Here is an 18,753-nt window from a genome sequence, read left to right as displayed (position 1 = left end):
GAGGAGAGGGAGAGGAGAGAGCGAGGGAGCGAGGGAGAGAGGGAGAGAGGGGGAGAGTCCCACAATTTACAATTTTTACCAAAGCTAATGAACCTATGACCCTGCACACTAGCTCCCCGAGAAAACCCACGCGGTCACGGGGAGAACATGTAAACTCCACCCAGAGAGCACCTGAAGTCAGGATCAAACCTGGGTTTCTGGTGCTGTGAGGCAGCAGCTCTACCCGCTGCACCACGGCACCAGCCAGATGTTTAACATGGGCATGGGTGCAAAGTGTCGTCCATTCTCTGAGCCGGACCCACCCAGAGTGACAGGGGCCGGGTCTCTGGAGCTCGGCCCTCTGACCGCGACCACCCGGAGCCTGGGATCCCTCGCTGGAGAAGTGCTCCGACCGCCGGCCTGCCTGCGGCCTATAACATCCCGAAGCCGCGGTCTCCGGCAGGAAAGTGTCGATTCGGGACCTCCAAGTGTGTTTGGCCGTCCCTACGTCAGAGTTTTGATCATCCTGACGAGAGGGCCTGTACATGGGGCCTGTACATGGGGCCTGTACATGGGGCCTGTACATGGAGCCTGTACATTGGGCCTGTACATTGGGCCTGTACATGGGGCCTGTACATTGTGCCTGTACATGGAGCCTGTACATTGGGCCTGTACATTAGGCCTGTACATGGGGCCTGTACATGGGGCCTGTACATGGGGCCTGTACATGGGGCCTGTACATGGGGCCTGTACATGGGGCCTGTACATGGGGCCTGTACATGGGGCCTGTACATGGGGCCTGTACATGGGGCCTGTACATAGGGCCTGTACATACCTGTACATCCCATGGGGCCTGTACATCCAGTACCTGCCTTCTCTCCATACCCCCTGATCCCTTTAGCCTCAAGGGCCACATCTAACTCCCTCTTAAATATAGCCAATGAACTGTGGCCTCAACTACATTCTGTGGCAGAGAATTCCAGAGATTCACCACTCTCTGTGTGAAAAATGTTTTCCTCATCTCGGTCCTAAAAGATTTCCCCCTTATCCTTAAACTGTGACCCCTTGTTCTGGACTTCCCCAACATCGGGAACAATCTTCCTGCATCTAGCCTGTCCAACCCCTTAAGAATTTTGTAAGTTTCTATAAGATCCCCCCTCAATCTTCTAAATTCCAGCGAGTACAAGCCGAGTCAATCCAGTCTTTCTTCATATGAAAGTCCTGACATCCCAGGAATCAGTCTGGTGAACCTTCTCTGTACTCCCTCTATGGCAAGAATAATGTGCTATAGAAATAAAAGTGACTTGGCTTGACTTGACGTGTTGCGTATTGTGTGTGTGTTTTTTTTAAGTGTATCGCTGCTGGCAAATTCATTTCACTGCACCTTCGGGTGGACGTGACCAATAAAACGAACTTAGACTTCGACTTACCTGGCAGCTCTTCATAAATATCCTCGTCCTGGTTTTCGTCCGCGCAGGCTGCCGGGACACTCGGGAGGGATCGCTGCTCGGCGCCGGGCGCGTCCACGTCATCGTACGTGTCCTCCAGCAACTCCTCCTCTTCATCCTCCACCACTGCTCCATCTTCGTCATCTTCCTCGCCCTCCTCCTCCACTGGGATGAAGCTGGAGTTCATGTCTGTTGGGGAGGGAAACAGCACACTGTGTAACGAGGCTGAAGAAGATTCCCTTGTTTCATTTCTGTTTGAGAAGGAACTGCAGATGCTGGAAAAAAAAAAATCAAAGGTAGACAAAAATGCTGGAGAAACTCAGCGGGATGAGGCAGCTTCTATGGAGCGAAGGAATAGGTGACGTTTCGGGTCGAGACCCTTCCGGTAGTTTAGGCAGTAAAGAAAGCGAATGGTATGTTGGCTTTCATAGCAAGAGGATTTGAGTATAGGAGCAGGGAGGTTCTACTGCAGTTGTACAGGGTCTTGGTGAGACCACACCTGGAGTATTGCGTGCAGTTTTGGTCTCCAAATCTGAGGAAGGACATTATTGCCATAGAGGGAGTGCAGAGAAGGTTCACCAGACTGATTCCTGGGATGTCAGGACTGTCTTATGAAGAAAGACTGGATAGACTTGGTTTATACTCTCTAGAATTTAGGAGATTGAGAGGGGATCTTATAGAAACTTACAAAATTCTTAAGGGGTTGGACAGGCTAGATGCAGGAAGATTGTTCCCGATGTTGGGGAAGTCCAGGACAAGGGGTCACAGCTTAAGGATAAGGGGGAAATCCTTTAAAACCGAGATGAGGAGAACGTTTTTCACACAGAGAGTGGTGAATCTCTGGAACTCTCTGCCACAGAGGGTAGTTGAGGCCAGTTCATTGGCTATATAGTTAAGAGGGAGTTAGATGTGGCCCTTGTGGCCAAGGGGATCAGAGGGTATGGAGAGAAGGCAGGTACGGGATACTGAGTTGATGATCAGCCATGATCATATTGAATGGCGGTGCAGGCTCGAAGGGCCAAATGGCCTACTCCTGCACCTAATTTCTATGTTTCTATGTTTCTAAGCTGCCTCACCCGCTGAGTTTCCAGAAGGGTCTCGACACGAAACGTCATCTATTTCCTTCGCTCCATAGATGCTGCCTCACCCGCTGAGTTTCTCCAGCATTTTTTTGTTTCATTCAGTGTAGTTTAGTTGCGAGATACAGCGCAGAAACAGGCGTCTTGGGCCCACCGAGTCCGCGCCGACCAGCGATCCCCGCACGCTAACACCACCTTGCACACGCACACACACACACACACACACACACACACACACACACACACACACACACACACACACACACACACACACACACACACACACACACACACACACACACACACACACACACACACACACACACACACACACACATTTTTACATTTACACCAAGCCAATTAAGCCGCAAAACCTGTACGACTTTGGAGCGTGGGAGGAAACCGAAGATCTCAAGAAAAAACCCACGGGGAGAACGTGCAAACTCCGTAAAGACAGCATCCGTAGTCAGGATGGAAGCTGTGCCTCTGGCGCTGTGCGGCAACAACCTAGCTCCCCTCGGGGAATATGAGAGTGAGCATTTGACGGTGCTGGGCCTGCACTTGCTGGAGTTTAGAAGGATGAGGGGGTGGGGGATACACATTGAAACTTACCGAATAGTGAAAGGCCTGGATAGAGTGGATGTGGAGAGGATGTTTCCACTGGTGGTTCTGGGACCAGCGGGCACAGTCTCAGAATGAAAGAACATATCTTTAAGTAAGGAGATGGGGAGGAATTTCTTTAAGTCAAAGGATGATGGACACATCCTCTCCACATCCACTCTCGCCATGGTCCAGTGGGGTTTAGTGTAGGAAGGAGCTGGTTTAAACCAAGGATAGACACAGTATGCTGGAGTAACTCAGCGGGCCAGGCAGTATCTCTGAATGGAAGGAATTGGTGATGTTTCGGCTCGAGACCCTGAATCAGGGGAGAGGGAGATACAGAGATAAGGAAGTGCAAGGTGTGAAAATGAGAAAAAGGGGATGGAGATCAAGGAAAACATAAAATATATCAGTGTTAGCTTGGAGAATGCAAACAGTGATAAAATGTAAACGAGGACAGCCGGACTGGTCGGAGGGATGGAGAGAGAGGGAAAACGTGAAGTTAGAGGAGTCAATGTTCACACCGCTGGGGTGTAAGCTGCCCAAGCGAAATATAAGATGCTGCTCCTCCAATTTGCGCTGGGCCTCACTCTGACAATGGAGGAGGCCCAGGACAGTAAGGTCAGAGTGGGAATGGGAGGGGGAGTTGAAGTGTTGAGCAAGCGGGGGATCAGGTGGGTTGAGACGGAGGTGTTCAGCGAAACGATCGCCGAGCCTGCGCTTGGTCTCGCCGATGTAGAGAAGTTGACACCAGGGACAGTGGATACAGTAGATGAGGTTGGAGGAGGTGCGAGTGAACCTCTGCCTCACCTGGAAAGTCAGTCGGGGTCCTTGGATGGAGTCGAGTGGGGAGGTCCAGGGATAGCTGTTGCATCTGTTGCATTGGGGATTTTGGGGATTTTGGGGGTTCCCCCCCCCCCCCTCACTCCCCAGACAGGGAGCATTTTCCGAGCTTCAGTTCACAGCCTGCATCTCTGCTCAGTCACACACTCCACAGTATCAGAGGCTACCTGTGGCAATGCCTGCACAATATTTACCACCAGGCCCAGGCTAATAACACTTCAAATGATTTCACAGCAATAACACCCAAGCCAAAAATCAATACCTTTCTCAGTAACACTGACACGAAACATCTGATAAATTTAATTTGTATCAACCTGCGTCTGCTACTTTTGAGTCAGCTCGGAGTTTATTTTCTTGACTTTACATGGATTCCACTTTATTTAATTCCACAAATCAATATCTGTAAATGCTGTCAGATGAAAGTATTTCTGGGGCTTGGAGGAGCAAGGATTTCTCTCCTCGTCTCCTCGTTTGTCTCCTCTGTCGGAGCTGCCTTTCCCATTTGACAATTGTCACATTGACCGGTTAATAGCCGGGCACAGAACTAAAATTACACCCATCATAATCAGAGCGGTGTCTGAATCCGAGCTGTCGATAGCAGCCGGAGATCCTGATCGGATTAGATAGACGAGCTATAGACCACAGTCCAAGCTGCACACAGGCAGCTGAGCTGTCGGAATCCTTTCAATTATCAGCCAAACGTTCTCCTGCAGTCACAGAAACATAGACAATAGGTGCAGGAGTAGGCCAATCGGCCCTTCGAGCCAGCACCGCCATTCAATATGATCATGGCTGATCATCCAACTCAGTATCCTGTACTTGCCTTCTCTCCATACCCCCTGATCCCTTTAGCCACAAGGGCCACATCTAACTACCTCTTCAATATAGCCAATGAACTGTCGCCTCAACTACCTTCTGTGGCAGAGAATCCCACAGATTCACCACTCTCTGTGTGAAAAAATGTTTTTCTCATCTCGGTCCTAAAAGATTTCCCCTTTATCCTTAAACTGTGAGCCCTTGTCCTGGACTTCCCCAACATCGGGAACAATCTTCGTGCATCTAGCCTGTCCAACCCCTTAAGAATTTTGTACGTTTCTATAAGGTCCCCCCTCAATCTTCTAAATTCTAGTGAGTACAAGCCGAGTCTATCCAGTCTTTCTTCACATCTTGGTTCTTGGTTTCTTGGTCCTCCAAAATATTCCAAATGGAATTTAAACTGGAGGTGGTGGAGGGAGGGCTTAAGCCAGAAAGGGTTATTGGGAAGAAAGAGCTACTTTAAATGTAGTTGCATCTGGTTGGGTAACTATAGTTGGGTGGAGATTATTCCATGCTTTAATTGTGCGGGGGAAGAACGAATTGCTGTACACATCTGTCTTTGTAGCTGGGATCACAAATTGCATCGAATGCCCTCGTCTGCTCCTAATTGGTTTGGGTTTGGTGTAGGTCTTGTAATCTATGTCGAGCTGACCATTTAACATTTTGTAAAAACAGGTCAAACGGTGAGCTTCACATGTGCCTTGGAAGCCATAGAGTGATACAGCGTGGAAACAGGCCATTTGGCCCAACTTGACCACACTGACCAACATGCCCCATCTATATGATACGATAGGACTTTATTTATCCCAGGAGGGAAATTGATGCTGCACTAGTCGCACCTGCCTACATTTGGCCCATATCCCACTCATGTCAAATCGACACAAAAAGCTGGAGTAACTCAGCGGGCCAGGCAGCATCCCTGGAGAAAAGGAATGAATAGGTGATGTTTCAGGTTGAGACCATTCTTTCTCCTCTATCCTATCCATGTACCTGTCTAAATGCTTCTTAAGCATTGCGCTAATACCTATCTCAACTACCTCCTCCGCCAGCTTGTTCCATACATCTACCACCCTTTGTATGACAAAGTTAGGTTCCTATTAAATCTTTGCCCCTTCACTTTAAACCTATGTCCTCTAGTCCTCGATTCCCCTACACTGGGCAAGAGACTCTGTATCTACCCGATCTATTCCTCTCATGGTTTTATACATCGTTACAAGATCAGCCCTCATCCTCCTGCGCTCCAAGGAATAGAGACCCAGTCTACTCAACCTCTCCCTGTAGCTCACACCCTCCAGCCCTGGCAACATCCTTGTAAATCTTCTCTGTAGCCTCCCCAGCTTGAAGACATCGTTCCTATAACACGGTGCCCAGAACTGAACACAATCCTCGAAATGCCGTCTCACCAACGTCTGACAAAAATGCAACCTGACCTCCCAACTTCTACACTCAATACTCTGACTGATGAAGGCCAATGTGACCCAAGCCTTTTTGACCACCCTATCCACCTGCGACTCCACCTTCAAGGAACCATGCACCTGTACTCCTAGGTCCCTCTGCTCTACAACACTACCCAGAGTCCTACCATTCACTCTGTATGTTCCTGCCCATGTTAGACTTTGCAAAATGCAACACCTCACATTTCTCTGTGAATAGTTCAATTTCATATTTAAGAAATATTTAGACAGGTACATGTGTAGGGTATGTTTGGAGGGATATGGGCCAAACGCAGGCAGGTGGCTCTGGTGTTGATGGGGCATGTTGGTCGGTGTGGGCCACTGTGCTCACTCTTCCTGCCAATGGGTGGGGATTAGGGGCGGGGGAGATGCCCTGCACCCTCGTATTTCTATTTTAGAGGTACAGCGCATCTGCGTAGACCAGCGATTCCCGGACACTAACTCCGTCCGACACACACTAGGGACAACCTACAATCTTTACAGGTCAATTAGTGGGAGGAACGGAGCACCCGGAGAAAACCCACGCAGGTCACGGGGGGAGAACGTGCAAACTCCACACAGACAGCACCCGTAGTCAGGGTCAAACCCGGGTGTCTGGCGCTGTGAGGCAGCAGCTCTACCCGCTGAGCCGCCCTTGTAATGAGGCGACCAGAACTGCAGTGGACAACTAGGCCAGCATGGATAAGTTGGGCCGAAGGGTCTGTTTCGATGCTGTATCACTCTATGGTATAGTGGTGTAAGGAGTGATTAGGGTTGGCGGACATGCTCTGTCCTCTAGTCTGTAGAACTCCGAGACGGAGCGGCTTCAGGGCGGCGCAGCTGCAGAGTCGCTGCCTCACAGCGCCAGAGAACCGGGGTTCGATCCTGACTACGGGTGCTGTCTGTACGGAGTTTGCACGTTCTCCCCTTCACCTGCGTGGGTTTTCCCCGGGTGCTGCGGTTTCCTCCCACACTCCGAAGACGTGCAGGTTTGTAAGTTAATTGACTTTGGTAAAAAAAATGTAAAATTGTCCCTAGTGTGTGTGTGTGTGCAGGGTTGTGTTAGTGTGCGGGGATCGCTGGTCGGCACGGACCAGGTGGGGCCGAAGGGCCTGTTTCTGCGCCGTATCTATAAACTAAACTAAACTAAAGTGAACTAAACAGAGGAAAACATGCCAAAAGAGATGAACCTCAGGCACACGGGGCTGAAGCAACTCCGCCAGAAATTGTTTTTAATTAGCGGCAAACTTCAAACTTTTATTGCCTTAATCAATGGAACCATGTTTAATTAGAAAGTGAATTTTCCAGCGCTGCCTAATATTCACCTCACTGGGGTTTTAGAGGGAAAGATGGACCTTGCTCATTTAAAATTTAATTGGAAAGTAAATGCGATTTAAAAAGAAAGACAAATTACAATTTATTTAAGGAAGCAAAGGATGCAGATAAGAGTGATTTAAAACTTACTTAAACTGTGCTGACAGACAGAAATATTGCTATTTATTAAAACCCAGTGGGCACTCCGGCAATCGACCTGTTGTATTGAGATCACACAGACACACTCTGTATCCCAATGACTATTGACATTGGCTTTCGATGCTGCTTAGATCATGGAATATGGAACAGTATAGACAGTAACATAGAAACATAGACAATAGGTGCAGGAGTAGGCCATTCGGCCCTTCGAGCCTGCACCGCCACTCAATATGATCATGGCTGATCATCCAACTCAGTATCCTGTACCTGCCTTCTCTCCATACCCCCTGATCCCTTTAGCCACAAGGGCTAAATGTTATATCTAACTCCCTCTTACATACAGCCAATGAACTGTGGCCTCAACTACTTTCTGTGGCAGAGAATTCCACAGATTCACCACTCTCTGTGTGAAAACAAATGTTCTCATCTCGGTCTAAAAGATTTCCCCCTTATACTTAAACTGTGACCCCCTTGTTCTGGACTTCCCCAACATCGGGAACAATCTTCCTGCATCTAGCCTGTCCAACCCCATAAGAATTTTGTAAGTTTCTATAAGATCCCCCCTCAATCTTCTAAATTCCAGCGAGTACAAGCCGAGTCGATCCAGTCTTTCTTCATATGAAAGTCCTGCCATCCCAGGAATCAGTCTGGTGCAGTCTGAAGAAGGGTCTCGACCCGTAACATCACACATTCCTTCTCTGCAGAGGTGCTGCCTGTCCCGCTGAGTTACTCCAGCTTTTTGTGTCTATCTTCGGTTTAAACCAGTGTCTGCAGTTCCTTCCTACACAGTGTCGTACAAGAACAGGGGTCGGTAGGGTGGTGCAGCGGTAGAGCTCCTGCCTTGTCCCGGGTTCGATCCTGACTACGGGTGTATATCTGACCCTTCTCCCCGTGACCTGCATGGGTTTTCACCAAGATCTTCGGCTTCCTCCCACACTCCAAAGACATAGTCCGAGGTTAGCTAATCTGTGGAACTCATTGCCACAGAGGGCTGTGGAGGCCAAGTCAGTGGATATTTCTTAAGGCAGAGATAGACAGATTCTTGATTAGAACGGGTGTCAAAGGTTATGGGGAGAAGGCAGGAAAATGGGATTCGGAGGCTGAGATCAGCAATGATTGGATGGCGGTGTAACCTCGAGGGGCCGAATGGCCTAATTCTACTCCTATAAATTGTGAACTTGGGATTGTACAGATTTGTGGGTTAATCGGCTTGGTATGAATGTAGAATTGTCCCTAGTGTGTGTCGGGCAGTGTTATTGTTCGGGGATCGCTGGCTGGCGGGGACTGGCTGGGCCGAAGGGCCTGTTTCCGCGTTGTATCTTTCAACCAAGCTAAACAGGTAAACCCTTCCGCCCACATTATCTATGCCAACTTGATGACAAGACCAATTCTCATCTGCCTGCACGTGATCTATATCCCTGTATTCCCTGCATATCCATGTGCCTATCCAAAAGCTTCTGAAATGCCACTATAATACTGCCTCCACCACCACCCCAGGCAACACGTTCCAGGCACCCACCACCCACTGTGTAAAAAAAAAAAACTTGTCCCGCACAGCTCCTTTAAACTTGGTCTTCCAATGCAAATTGTTGATGGAGGAGCTGGGAAAGTCCCATTGAAGAGATTGACGAGAATATTGATCCCACAGGAGGTTGGTGAGGAGAGGCACATATGGTTGTGTTGAACAAAGGTGAGTAAGGCCAGGTGGAGGTGTGAGAGGAGGCTGGTTCATGAATGTTGCTTTGATTGGCCTGACATGATGCTACGAATGATGGGACCCGACCCAAAACGTCACCTCTCAATGTTCTCCACAGATCCTGCCTGACCTGCTAAGTTACTCCAGCACTTTGGGTCTTATGTAGGGCAGCGCGGTGGCGCAGCGGTAGAGTTACTGCCCTACAGCGTCAGAGACCCGGGTTTGATCCTGACTACGGCTGCTGCCTGCACGGAGTTTGCATGTTCTCCCTGTGACCACGTGGGTTTTCTCCGGGTGCTCCGGTTTCCTCCCACACTCCAAATACATACAGGTTTGTAGGTTAAATGCCTTTGGTAAAAGTGATTAATTGCCCCTCATGTGTTGGACAGTGCCAGTGTGCGGGGATCGCTGGTCGGCACAGACTCGGTGGGCCGAAGGGCCTGTTTCCGTACTGTATCTCTGAAGCCTAAACTATAACTTCCCCTTCGACAGTCAGAAGAAGACAAATTGCCCAGTTGCCCTGAGAGGCAACTTTTCCACACAGAGGGTGGTGGGTGTATGGAACAAGCTGCCAGAGGAGGTAGTTGAGGCTGGGATCATAACAGCATTTAAAGGACACTTGTACAGGTACAGGTACATGGATAGGAAAGGTTTAGAGGTGTTTGGGCAAATGGAACTAACGGAGACGGGACATGTTGGTCGGCAGGGAGTAGTAGGGCCGAACGGCCTGTGTGACTCTGTGACTGGGTCCCATCTGTAGAATTATGCTCTGTTGTCTGGCCTTGCTCCACCTGGCAACCTTCACTTGATGAAGAAGGGTCTCGGCCCGAAACTTCACCTGCTCCTTCGCTCCACAGATGCTGCTTCACCCGCTGAGTTTCTCCAGCATTTTTTATCTCCCTTCACTTGACGATGTCTGGGATTTGTCAGCGCGCTCACTTACCTTTCAACACAAACAAGATGTCTTCCACCCACTCCTTGGCTTCCCGCACGCTCAGAGCAGTGAACTGGGGAGTGGAGGAAGGATTGATCAGACTGCAACTCTCACTGAAGCTTTTTAGAAACATAGAAACATAGAAAATAGGTGCAGGAGTAGGCCATTAGGCCCTTCGAGCCTGCACCGCCATTCAATATGATCATGGCTGATCATCCAACTCAGTATCCCATCCCTGCCTTCTCTCCATACCCCCTGATCCCTTTAGCCCCAAGGGTCACATCTAACTCCCTCTTAAATATAGCCAATGAACTGTGGCCTCAACTACTTTATGTGGCAGAGAGTTCCACAGATTCACCACTCTCTGTGTGAAAATAAATGTTCTCATCTCGGTCCTAAAGGATTTCCCCCTTATCCTTAAACGGTGACCCCTTGTTCTGGACTTCCCCAACATCGGGACCAATCTTCCTGCATCTAGCCTGTCCAGCCCCTTAAGAATTTTGTACGTTTCTATAAGATCCCCCCTCAATCTTCTACGTCCCAGTGAGTACCTCGCTGGTGAAAATCAACCATTTCCACCGTCCCCCCAGTAAGGCGAACACTCTACCTGCGACAGGTGATGCTTACCTGGTACACCTTCCTGTCCACACTCTTCACCTCGAAACAACAGTTTTTCTTGGGATCCTTCCGGAGGTTTTGAAGCAGGTAGGCGTCGTGTACGTAGAACGCGCCTCTCTGCTGCTTATCTGCAAGAAAACATCGTCAACTCGAGAGGGTCCCGGGATAAGTAACGATTTAGATGTTCCTCTCGGTCCCAGCGAACAAATCTCCAGTGAGAGGTACAGTGAAAAGCTTTTGTTGCGCGCTAGCCAGTCAGCGGAAAGACAACGAATGGTTACACTTGGGCCATTTACAGTGCAGAGATACATGATAATAATATAATAATAATAATAATAATAATAATAATAATAATAATATATTTTATTTTATTTTATTGTCAATGCACATAAACGCAACAAGATTTGGTATGCAGCTTCCATCCGATGTCATAACATAAATAACTAATAAAATATTGATTTAGATATATTTAGATATCCCGAGGTCATGGATTGTAAAAAGAACAGTAAAATTGTCAAAACAGTTCAAACAGACTGTGGGACGTGACCATCCGAGGGAGACAGTCCAGGGGGGATGGGAGGATGGGGGGGGGCACTCAGCAGGGCCGGTTCAGAGCCGCTATAGCTCTGGGAATGAAGCTGTTCCTGAGTCTGGAGGTTCGGGCGTAGAAGGCCTTGTAACGTCTGCCGGAGGGAAGTAGTTCGAACAGTCCGTTACAAGGGTGTGAGGAGTCTTTATGGATGCTGACGGACTTCCTGAGGCACCGTGTGTGGTAGATGCCCTCCAAGGCTGGTAGCAGTGTCCCAATAATCTTCTGAGTGTCCCAATAAGGGAATAACGTTTAGCGCAAGGTAAAGCCAGCAAAGTCTGGTCAAGGGTTGTTCGAGGGTCACCAATGAGCTTTATTTACAGTTCATTTATTCATGTGTGTATATATTTATATAATGGTATATGGACACACTGATCTGTTCTGTAGTCAATGCCTACTATGTTCTGTTGTGCTGAAGCAAAGCAGGAATTTAATTGTCCTATCTGGGACACATGACAATAAACTCTCTTGAATCTTGAATCTTGGTTGTTTGGGAAATACCAAAGAAGGGTCTCGACCCAAAACGTCACCCATTCCTTCTCTCCAGAAATGCTGCCTGTCCCGCTGAGTTACTCCAGCTTTTTGTGTCTATCTTGGGAAATACCGATGCTTGATTGTGATGAAGGGCCGGCCCTGGGCGATAGAACTGTGTCACTTCCAGCCCTGTGCTGTAATCCTCTCCCCGACCCCTCGATAGTGTGTCCTGTATCAATAGCCCAGCTGACGGCTCTCATTCATCCCAGGCTCACAATGGGGTAGTCACACCAATGTACGTTCTCCCCGTGACCTCGTGGGTTTTCTCCGGGTGCTCCGGTTTCCTCCCACACTCTAAAGACGTACAGGTTTGTGGGTTCATTGGCTTTGGTAAAAATTGTAAATTGTCCCTAGTGTGTGTGTGTAGGATAGTGCTGTGTACAAGGTGATCGCAGGTCGGCGCGGACTAGGTGGGCCAAAGGACCCGTTTCCACACTGCATTTCTAAAGTCTTAAAGAGAATTTTAATGTCTATAGATAATAGACAATAGACAATAGACAACATGTGCAACAGTAGGCCATTCAGCCCTTCAAGCCAGCACCGCCATTCAATGTGATCATGGCTGATCATCCCAAATCAGTACCCCGTTCCTGCTCTCTCCCCATATCCCCTGACTCCGCTATCTTTAAGAGCTCTATCTAGCTCTCTCTTGAAACATTGCAAATGATATCCCGTTCATAAGTGATAGTAGAAATAGGCCATTCGACCCATCAAGTCTACTCCGCCATTCAATCATGGCTGATCTATCCCTCCCTCCTAACCCCATTCTCCTGCCTTCTCCCCATAACCCCTGACACCCGTACCTATCAAGAATCTGTCTATCTCTGCCTTAAAAATATCCATGGACTTGGCCTCCAGCGCCGTCTGCGGCAATACGGTACGATAGAACTTTATTTGTCCCAGCAGAGAAATGAATCCGCCAACAGTCATAAAGACACAAAAGCACAAAATACATGAAACATGAAATTAAAGTCACGAGTGGAAAGGATTGGGGATATGCAAATATTGGGGGTGGGGGGGGGGGGGGGGGGGGGGGAGGGGCTAGTCAGTCTACCCCTACAACAGAAGGGGGAGGGGGGTGGGAGATTGCAACCTTCACGTGGGTCCGCCCTGTTTCGACGAATGCAATCAACCCGGCGTGCACAATCAAATAAGATCAAATAGAACAAGTTGTCCAACAACTTTAGGCTGTGGACTGCATACGCAAGAAGAAGCAGAAGGGGGGGGGAGGGGTTGTATAGTTTGATAGCCACGGGGAAGAAGGATCTCCTGTGGCGTTGTGTACCAATACCAATGCAACCCAACCCATGCTAATGAATTCCACAATGATCACATTGGGGCGTGGGCATGGTTTCAAGGTCGGTGGGACTACCTTTCTCACTGCCGTAGTAGTAGAATATGTTGGTGTTCAGCACGCAGAAACGACGCCTCCACTCCGAACCAAAGAAGCTGTGATCTGGAAGGAAAGGAGAATTAAACACACACCAACATCGGGATTGGGAACGTTGACCCACAGGAGCAGCGGGGACGGACCAGGATGGAGATGAACGAGTGAATTGTTTTCATTGTGATATTCTTTGCTTTGCCTACACAAGGTATGCAAATAGTCGCTAGACAAAGGGCACTGACAAAGTATCGCGCTGCAGGTCCTCCTTTGCTCTTCCCCCCCCCCCACCCTTTAATGTGGATAAATGTGAGGTTATCCACTTTGGTAGCAAAAACAGGAAGGCAGATTACTATCTAAATGGCGTCAAGTTGGGAAAAGGGGAAGGACAACGGGATCTGGGGTTCCTTGTACATCAGTCTATGAAAGTAAGCATGCAGGTACAGCAGGCAGTGAAGAAAGCGAATGGCATGTTGGCCTTTATAACACGAGGAATCTAATATAGGAGCAAAGAGGTCCTTCTGCAGTTGTACAGAGCCCTAGTGAGACCACAACTGGAGTATTGTGTGCAGTTTTGGTTCCCTAATTTGAGGAAGGACATTCTTGCTATTGAGGGAGTGCAGCGTAGGTTTACAAGGTTAATTCCCTGGATGGCGGGACTGTCATATGCTGAGAGAATTGAGCAGCTGGGCTTGGACACTCTGGAGTTTAGAAGGATGAGAGGAGATCTCATTGAAACATCTAAGATTATTAAGGGTTTGGACACGCTAGAGGCAGGAAACATGTTCCCGATGTTGGGGGGAGTCCAGAACCAGGGGCCACAGTTTAAGAATAAGGAGTAAGACATTTAGAACAGAGACGTGGAAGCAGAGAGTGGTGAGTCTGTGGAATTCCCACCTCAGAGGGCGGTGGAGGCAGGTTTCCTGGATGCTTTCAAGAGAGAGCTAGATAGGGCTCTTAAAAATAGTGGAGTCAGGGGATATGGGGAGAAGGCAGGAACGGGGTACAGATTGGGGATGATCAGCCATGATCACATTGAATGGCGGCGCTGGCTCGAAGGGCCGAATGGCCTCTACTCCTGCACCTATTGTCTATTGTCTACTCACTGCGGATCCCCCTTTGTTCCCCTGTGGTGGCGCACCCTCCGGCTCCCGTGTGGCTCGTCCCCGAACGCCAGCGCCCTCATCGACCTCCAACCTCGACGACTACCGACCGTTATCTATTGGCCGAGATCGCCCCTTCCTCACCGAACTCCACCTCTCAGCCTCCCCCCCCCCCCCCCCCTACCCAGCACTCTACCAGCTGATGGGAGGTCCCTGTCTGACGGGGTGGTCAACCTTGAGCTTGCCTCTGGTCTCCACCCACGTCCAACTCACCTTTACCTGTACATGGCCTCTAGTGCGGAGAAATAGCCGGGTGGTCCATAGGAGACGTTTAAGTCAAAAGCCAACACCCATCCAAGATTTGGGCAGTTGATTAAAAAGTCAACACCCCCCCAACCCCCCTTAATTAGTCTGTAGCCAGAGGGCGGTGAATCTGTGGAATTCTTTGCCGGAATTCAAGGCTGTGGAGGCCACAAGTCAGTGGATATTTTTAAAGCAGAGAGAGATAGATTCTTGATCAGTACGGGTGTCAGGGGTAATGGGGTGAAGGCAGGAGAATGGGGTTAGGAGGGAGAGATAGATCAGCCGTGATTGAATGGCGGAGTAGACTTGATGGGCCGAATGGCCTAATTCTACTATTCCTTATGACCCTATGATTATATCCATCTATCATTTGCCAGGCTTTGTCCCATCCCCACCATCTCCTTTCCAATTCTCTCCAACTTCCTACAACCAGTCTGAGAATCATAGAGTGATACAGCGTGGAAACAGGCCCTTCGGCCCAACTTACCCATGCCAACCAACATGCCCCACCTACACTAGTCCCACCTGCCTGCGTATGACCCATATCCCTCTAAAACTGTCCTATCCACAAACCTGTCCAATTGTTTCTTAAACGTTGGGATAGTCCCAGCCTCAGATACCTCCTCTGGCAGCTCGTTCCATACACCCACCACCCTCTGTACAAAAAAAAAGTTACCCCTCAGATTCCTATTAAATCTTCTTCCCCCCCCACCGCCCCACCTTAAACCTCCCCCCTCACATCAAGGTGCAAATCATGAGAGGAATAGATCAGGTCGAGTCTCTTGCCCAGATTAGGGGGAATTTTGAGGACTGGAGGACATAGGTTCAAGATGAATGGGAAAAGATTGAATGGGAATCTGAGGGGTAACTTTATCACACACAGGGTGGTCAGGTGTATGGAACGAGCTGCCGGAGGAGATATGAGGTGAAGAGATGAAGCAGGGGCTATCCCAACATTTAAGAAACAGTTGGACAGGTACATGGATAGGACAGGTTTGGAGGGATATGGACCAAGCGCAGGCAGGTGGGACTAGTGTAGATGGGGCATGTTGGCCGGTGTGGGCAAGTTGGGCCGAAGGGCCTGTTTGACTCTATGATTCACTTCTTCAGAATGGCAGTGATAGGTGGCAGGGAGGCAGAGGGGGAGGGACTGAGTTGTGGGCTGGTCGGAGAGGTGGGGGGGGGGGGGGGGGGGGTGTGAAAGCACAGAGACAGCATAGGTTGGATCCGGCATTCAAGCCCTTTGTCTCTCGCTAAAAATGTTTATCTTAATTAGCTTTCAAGAAAGGATGGCGCCCTCTGCAACTCCCCTGTGCAATGAACACTATGTTTAATCTGCAATGTCTTGCAGGGTAATGGAGTGTGTAGATCAGAAAGAAACAATATAATGCCGTTAAGGAAAGAATCGGCCTCTGAGGAAATACTGGGAGACATGAGCATCTTTCAAATTGACTGTGAAATTTTGTGAAAGCTTGAAATGTGATGGCAAGAGATAAAGCCGTGGACAACAAAGGCAGATTGCGCTAATTAACTAAGAAACGCTCTTCGCAGGCTAAAGATTGCATGAAAAAAATCTATTTGACTGATCTCCACATTGTCTCGCCCCGACCTTCTGGGCAAAATAAAAATAACGACACAGGGATCGTACCTCCCCCAACCCCAGTCGCCACGCCTGTCGTCATTGTCGATCACCTCCTCACGTCCACACTGGGACCAGGTTGCCCACTGACCTCACGGGGAGGAACCAGGAGCAGAATCGGGCTCCGTATTAAAGAAAGCAAACTCAATGCTCGCATGTATTTCATAGAAACATAGAAACATAGAAAATAGGTGCAGGAGTAGACCATTCGGCCCTTCGAGCCTGCACCGCCATTCAATATGATCATGGCTGATCATCCAACTCAGTATCCCGTCCCTGCCTTCTCTCCATACCCCCTGATCCCTTTAGCCACAAGGGCCACATCTAACTCCCTCTTAAATATAGCCAATGAGCTGTGGCCTTAACAACCTTCTGTGGCAGAGAATTCCACAGATTCACCACTCTCTGTGTAAAAAATGATTTTCTCATCTCATGAGTGCACGCAGGTGGGACTAAGGGAAAAAAGTTGTTCGGCACGGACTTGTAGGGCCGAGATGGCCTGTTTCCGTGCTGTAATTGTTATATGGTTATATGGTTATATGGTCTTAAAAGACTTCCCTTTTATCCTTAAACTGTGACCCCTAGTTCTGGACTTCCCCAACATCGGGAATAATCTTCCTGCATCTAGCCTGTCCAACCCCTTAAGAGGGCTTATACACAAAAACAAGAATGTAATGTGTTTAAGAAGGAACTGCAGATGCTGGAAAATCGAAGGAAGACAAAAGTGCTGGAGAAACTCAGCGGGTGCTGCAGCATCTAAGGAGCGAAGGAAATGGGCAACGTTTTGGGCCGAAACCCTTCTTCAGACTGATTAATCTGCCTGATGTAATGTTGAGGCTCTACAGGGGCGCTGGACAGGCTGTGTTTGGAGTATTGTGAGCAATATTGGGGCCCGTATCTGCGCAAGGAGCATGTGGTAACTCTGGAGAGGGTCCAGAGGGGTGGTTTACTAAAATGAACCCAGGAATGAGTTACGTTAACCTATGATGAGCCTTTCTCGGCACTGGGCCTGGAGTTTAGAAGAATGAGGGGGGGGGGGGACACCTCATTGAAACATAAAACATGGTGAAAGGCCTGGATGGAGTGGATGTGGAGTTTCCACTAGTGTGTGAGTCTGGGACCAGAGGTCACAGCCTCAGAATTAAAGGACGGACCATTAGGAAGGAGATGAGGAGAAATGTCTTTAGTCAGAGGGTGGTGAATCTGTGGAATTCTTTGCCACGTAACATAGAAACATAGAAAATAGGTGCAGGAGTAGACCATTCGGCCCTTCAAGCCTGCACCGCCATTCAATATGATCATGGCTGATCATCCAACTCAGTATCCTGTACCTGCCTTCTCTCCATACCCCCTGATCCCTTTAGCCACAAGGGCCACAACTAACTCCCTCTTAAATATAGCCAATGAACTGGCCTCAACTACCTTCTGTGGCAGGGAGTTCCAGAGATTCACCACTCCCTGTGTGAAAAATGTTTTTCTCATCTCGGTCCTAAAGAATTTCCCCCTTGTCCTTAAACTGTGACCCCTTGTCCTGGACTTCCCCAACATCGCGAACAATCTTCCTGCATCTAACCTGTCCAACCCCTTAAGAAATAGGATTGAGTGGATGTGGAGTTTCCACTAGTGTGAGAGTCTTGGACCAGAGGTCACAGCCTCAGAACTCAAGGACGGACCATTAGGAAGGAGATGAGGAGCAATGTCTTTAGTCAGAGGGTGGTGAATCTGTGGAATTCTTTGCCACATAAGGCTGTGGAGGCCAAGTCAGTAGGTATTTTTAAGGCGGAGATAGATAGATTCTTGATTAGTGCGGGTGTCAGGGGTTATGGGGAGAAGGCAGGAGAATGGGGTTAGGAGAGAGAGATAGATCAGCCATGGTTGAATGGCGGAGTAGACTCGATGGGCCGAATGGCCTATTTCTGCTCCTAGAACATCTGAACCTGTGAATACCGCCCCCTCTAATCTCCCTGAGTGCTTCAGCGACACAGTTCTGGCATCAACCTGCTAAATCTCATCTCCCAGCTTTTCCACCATCTCTCTATTACAGATCCAGCACACACTGGGCTGCAGCTGCTGCTAGTTTTTCATAAGTGGTTTTTAGATGTTATCTTTATTGTTCTGAGTGCACGTTTAAATTGTACATTTATTTGGGGGGGGGGGGGGGGGGGGTTTGCGGGGGTGGGGGGGGGGGGGGGGGGGGAGTGGATTGAAGTAATCTATTTACCTCCCCAGTTCCTTCCCCAATGAAATGAAGTGGAAAGAATTAAGGGGCTGTCCCACTTGCG

At 49.0% G+C, this 18,753-nt stretch overlaps 1 protein-coding gene across 1 annotated transcript in view; it reads right to left on the bottom strand.

Moving 5' to 3' along the window:
• LOC129710131 (src kinase-associated phosphoprotein 2-like) overlaps nt 1-18,753 on the bottom strand; it is a 295,021-nt gene that overhangs the window by 91,608 nt on the left and 184,660 nt on the right. Inside the window, exons 6-9 of the mRNA XM_055656879.1 lie at nt 13,415-13,498; nt 10,929-11,047; nt 10,311-10,374; nt 1,410-1,616 (exon numbers count right to left, since the gene is read on the bottom strand). Of these exons, the coding sequence (XP_055512854.1) occupies nt 1,410-1,616; nt 10,311-10,374; nt 10,929-11,047; nt 13,415-13,498 (474 nt within the window). The remainder of the gene's footprint in view (nt 1-1,409; nt 1,617-10,310; nt 10,375-10,928; nt 11,048-13,414; nt 13,499-18,753) is intronic.

Source organism: Leucoraja erinacea, chromosome 27 (genome assembly GCF_028641065.1).
Source record: "Leucoraja erinacea ecotype New England chromosome 27, Leri_hhj_1, whole genome shotgun sequence".
NCBI lineage: Eukaryota > Metazoa > Chordata > Chondrichthyes > Rajiformes > Rajidae > Leucoraja > Leucoraja erinaceus.
This window is presented reverse-complemented; position numbering and strand designations above follow the sequence as displayed.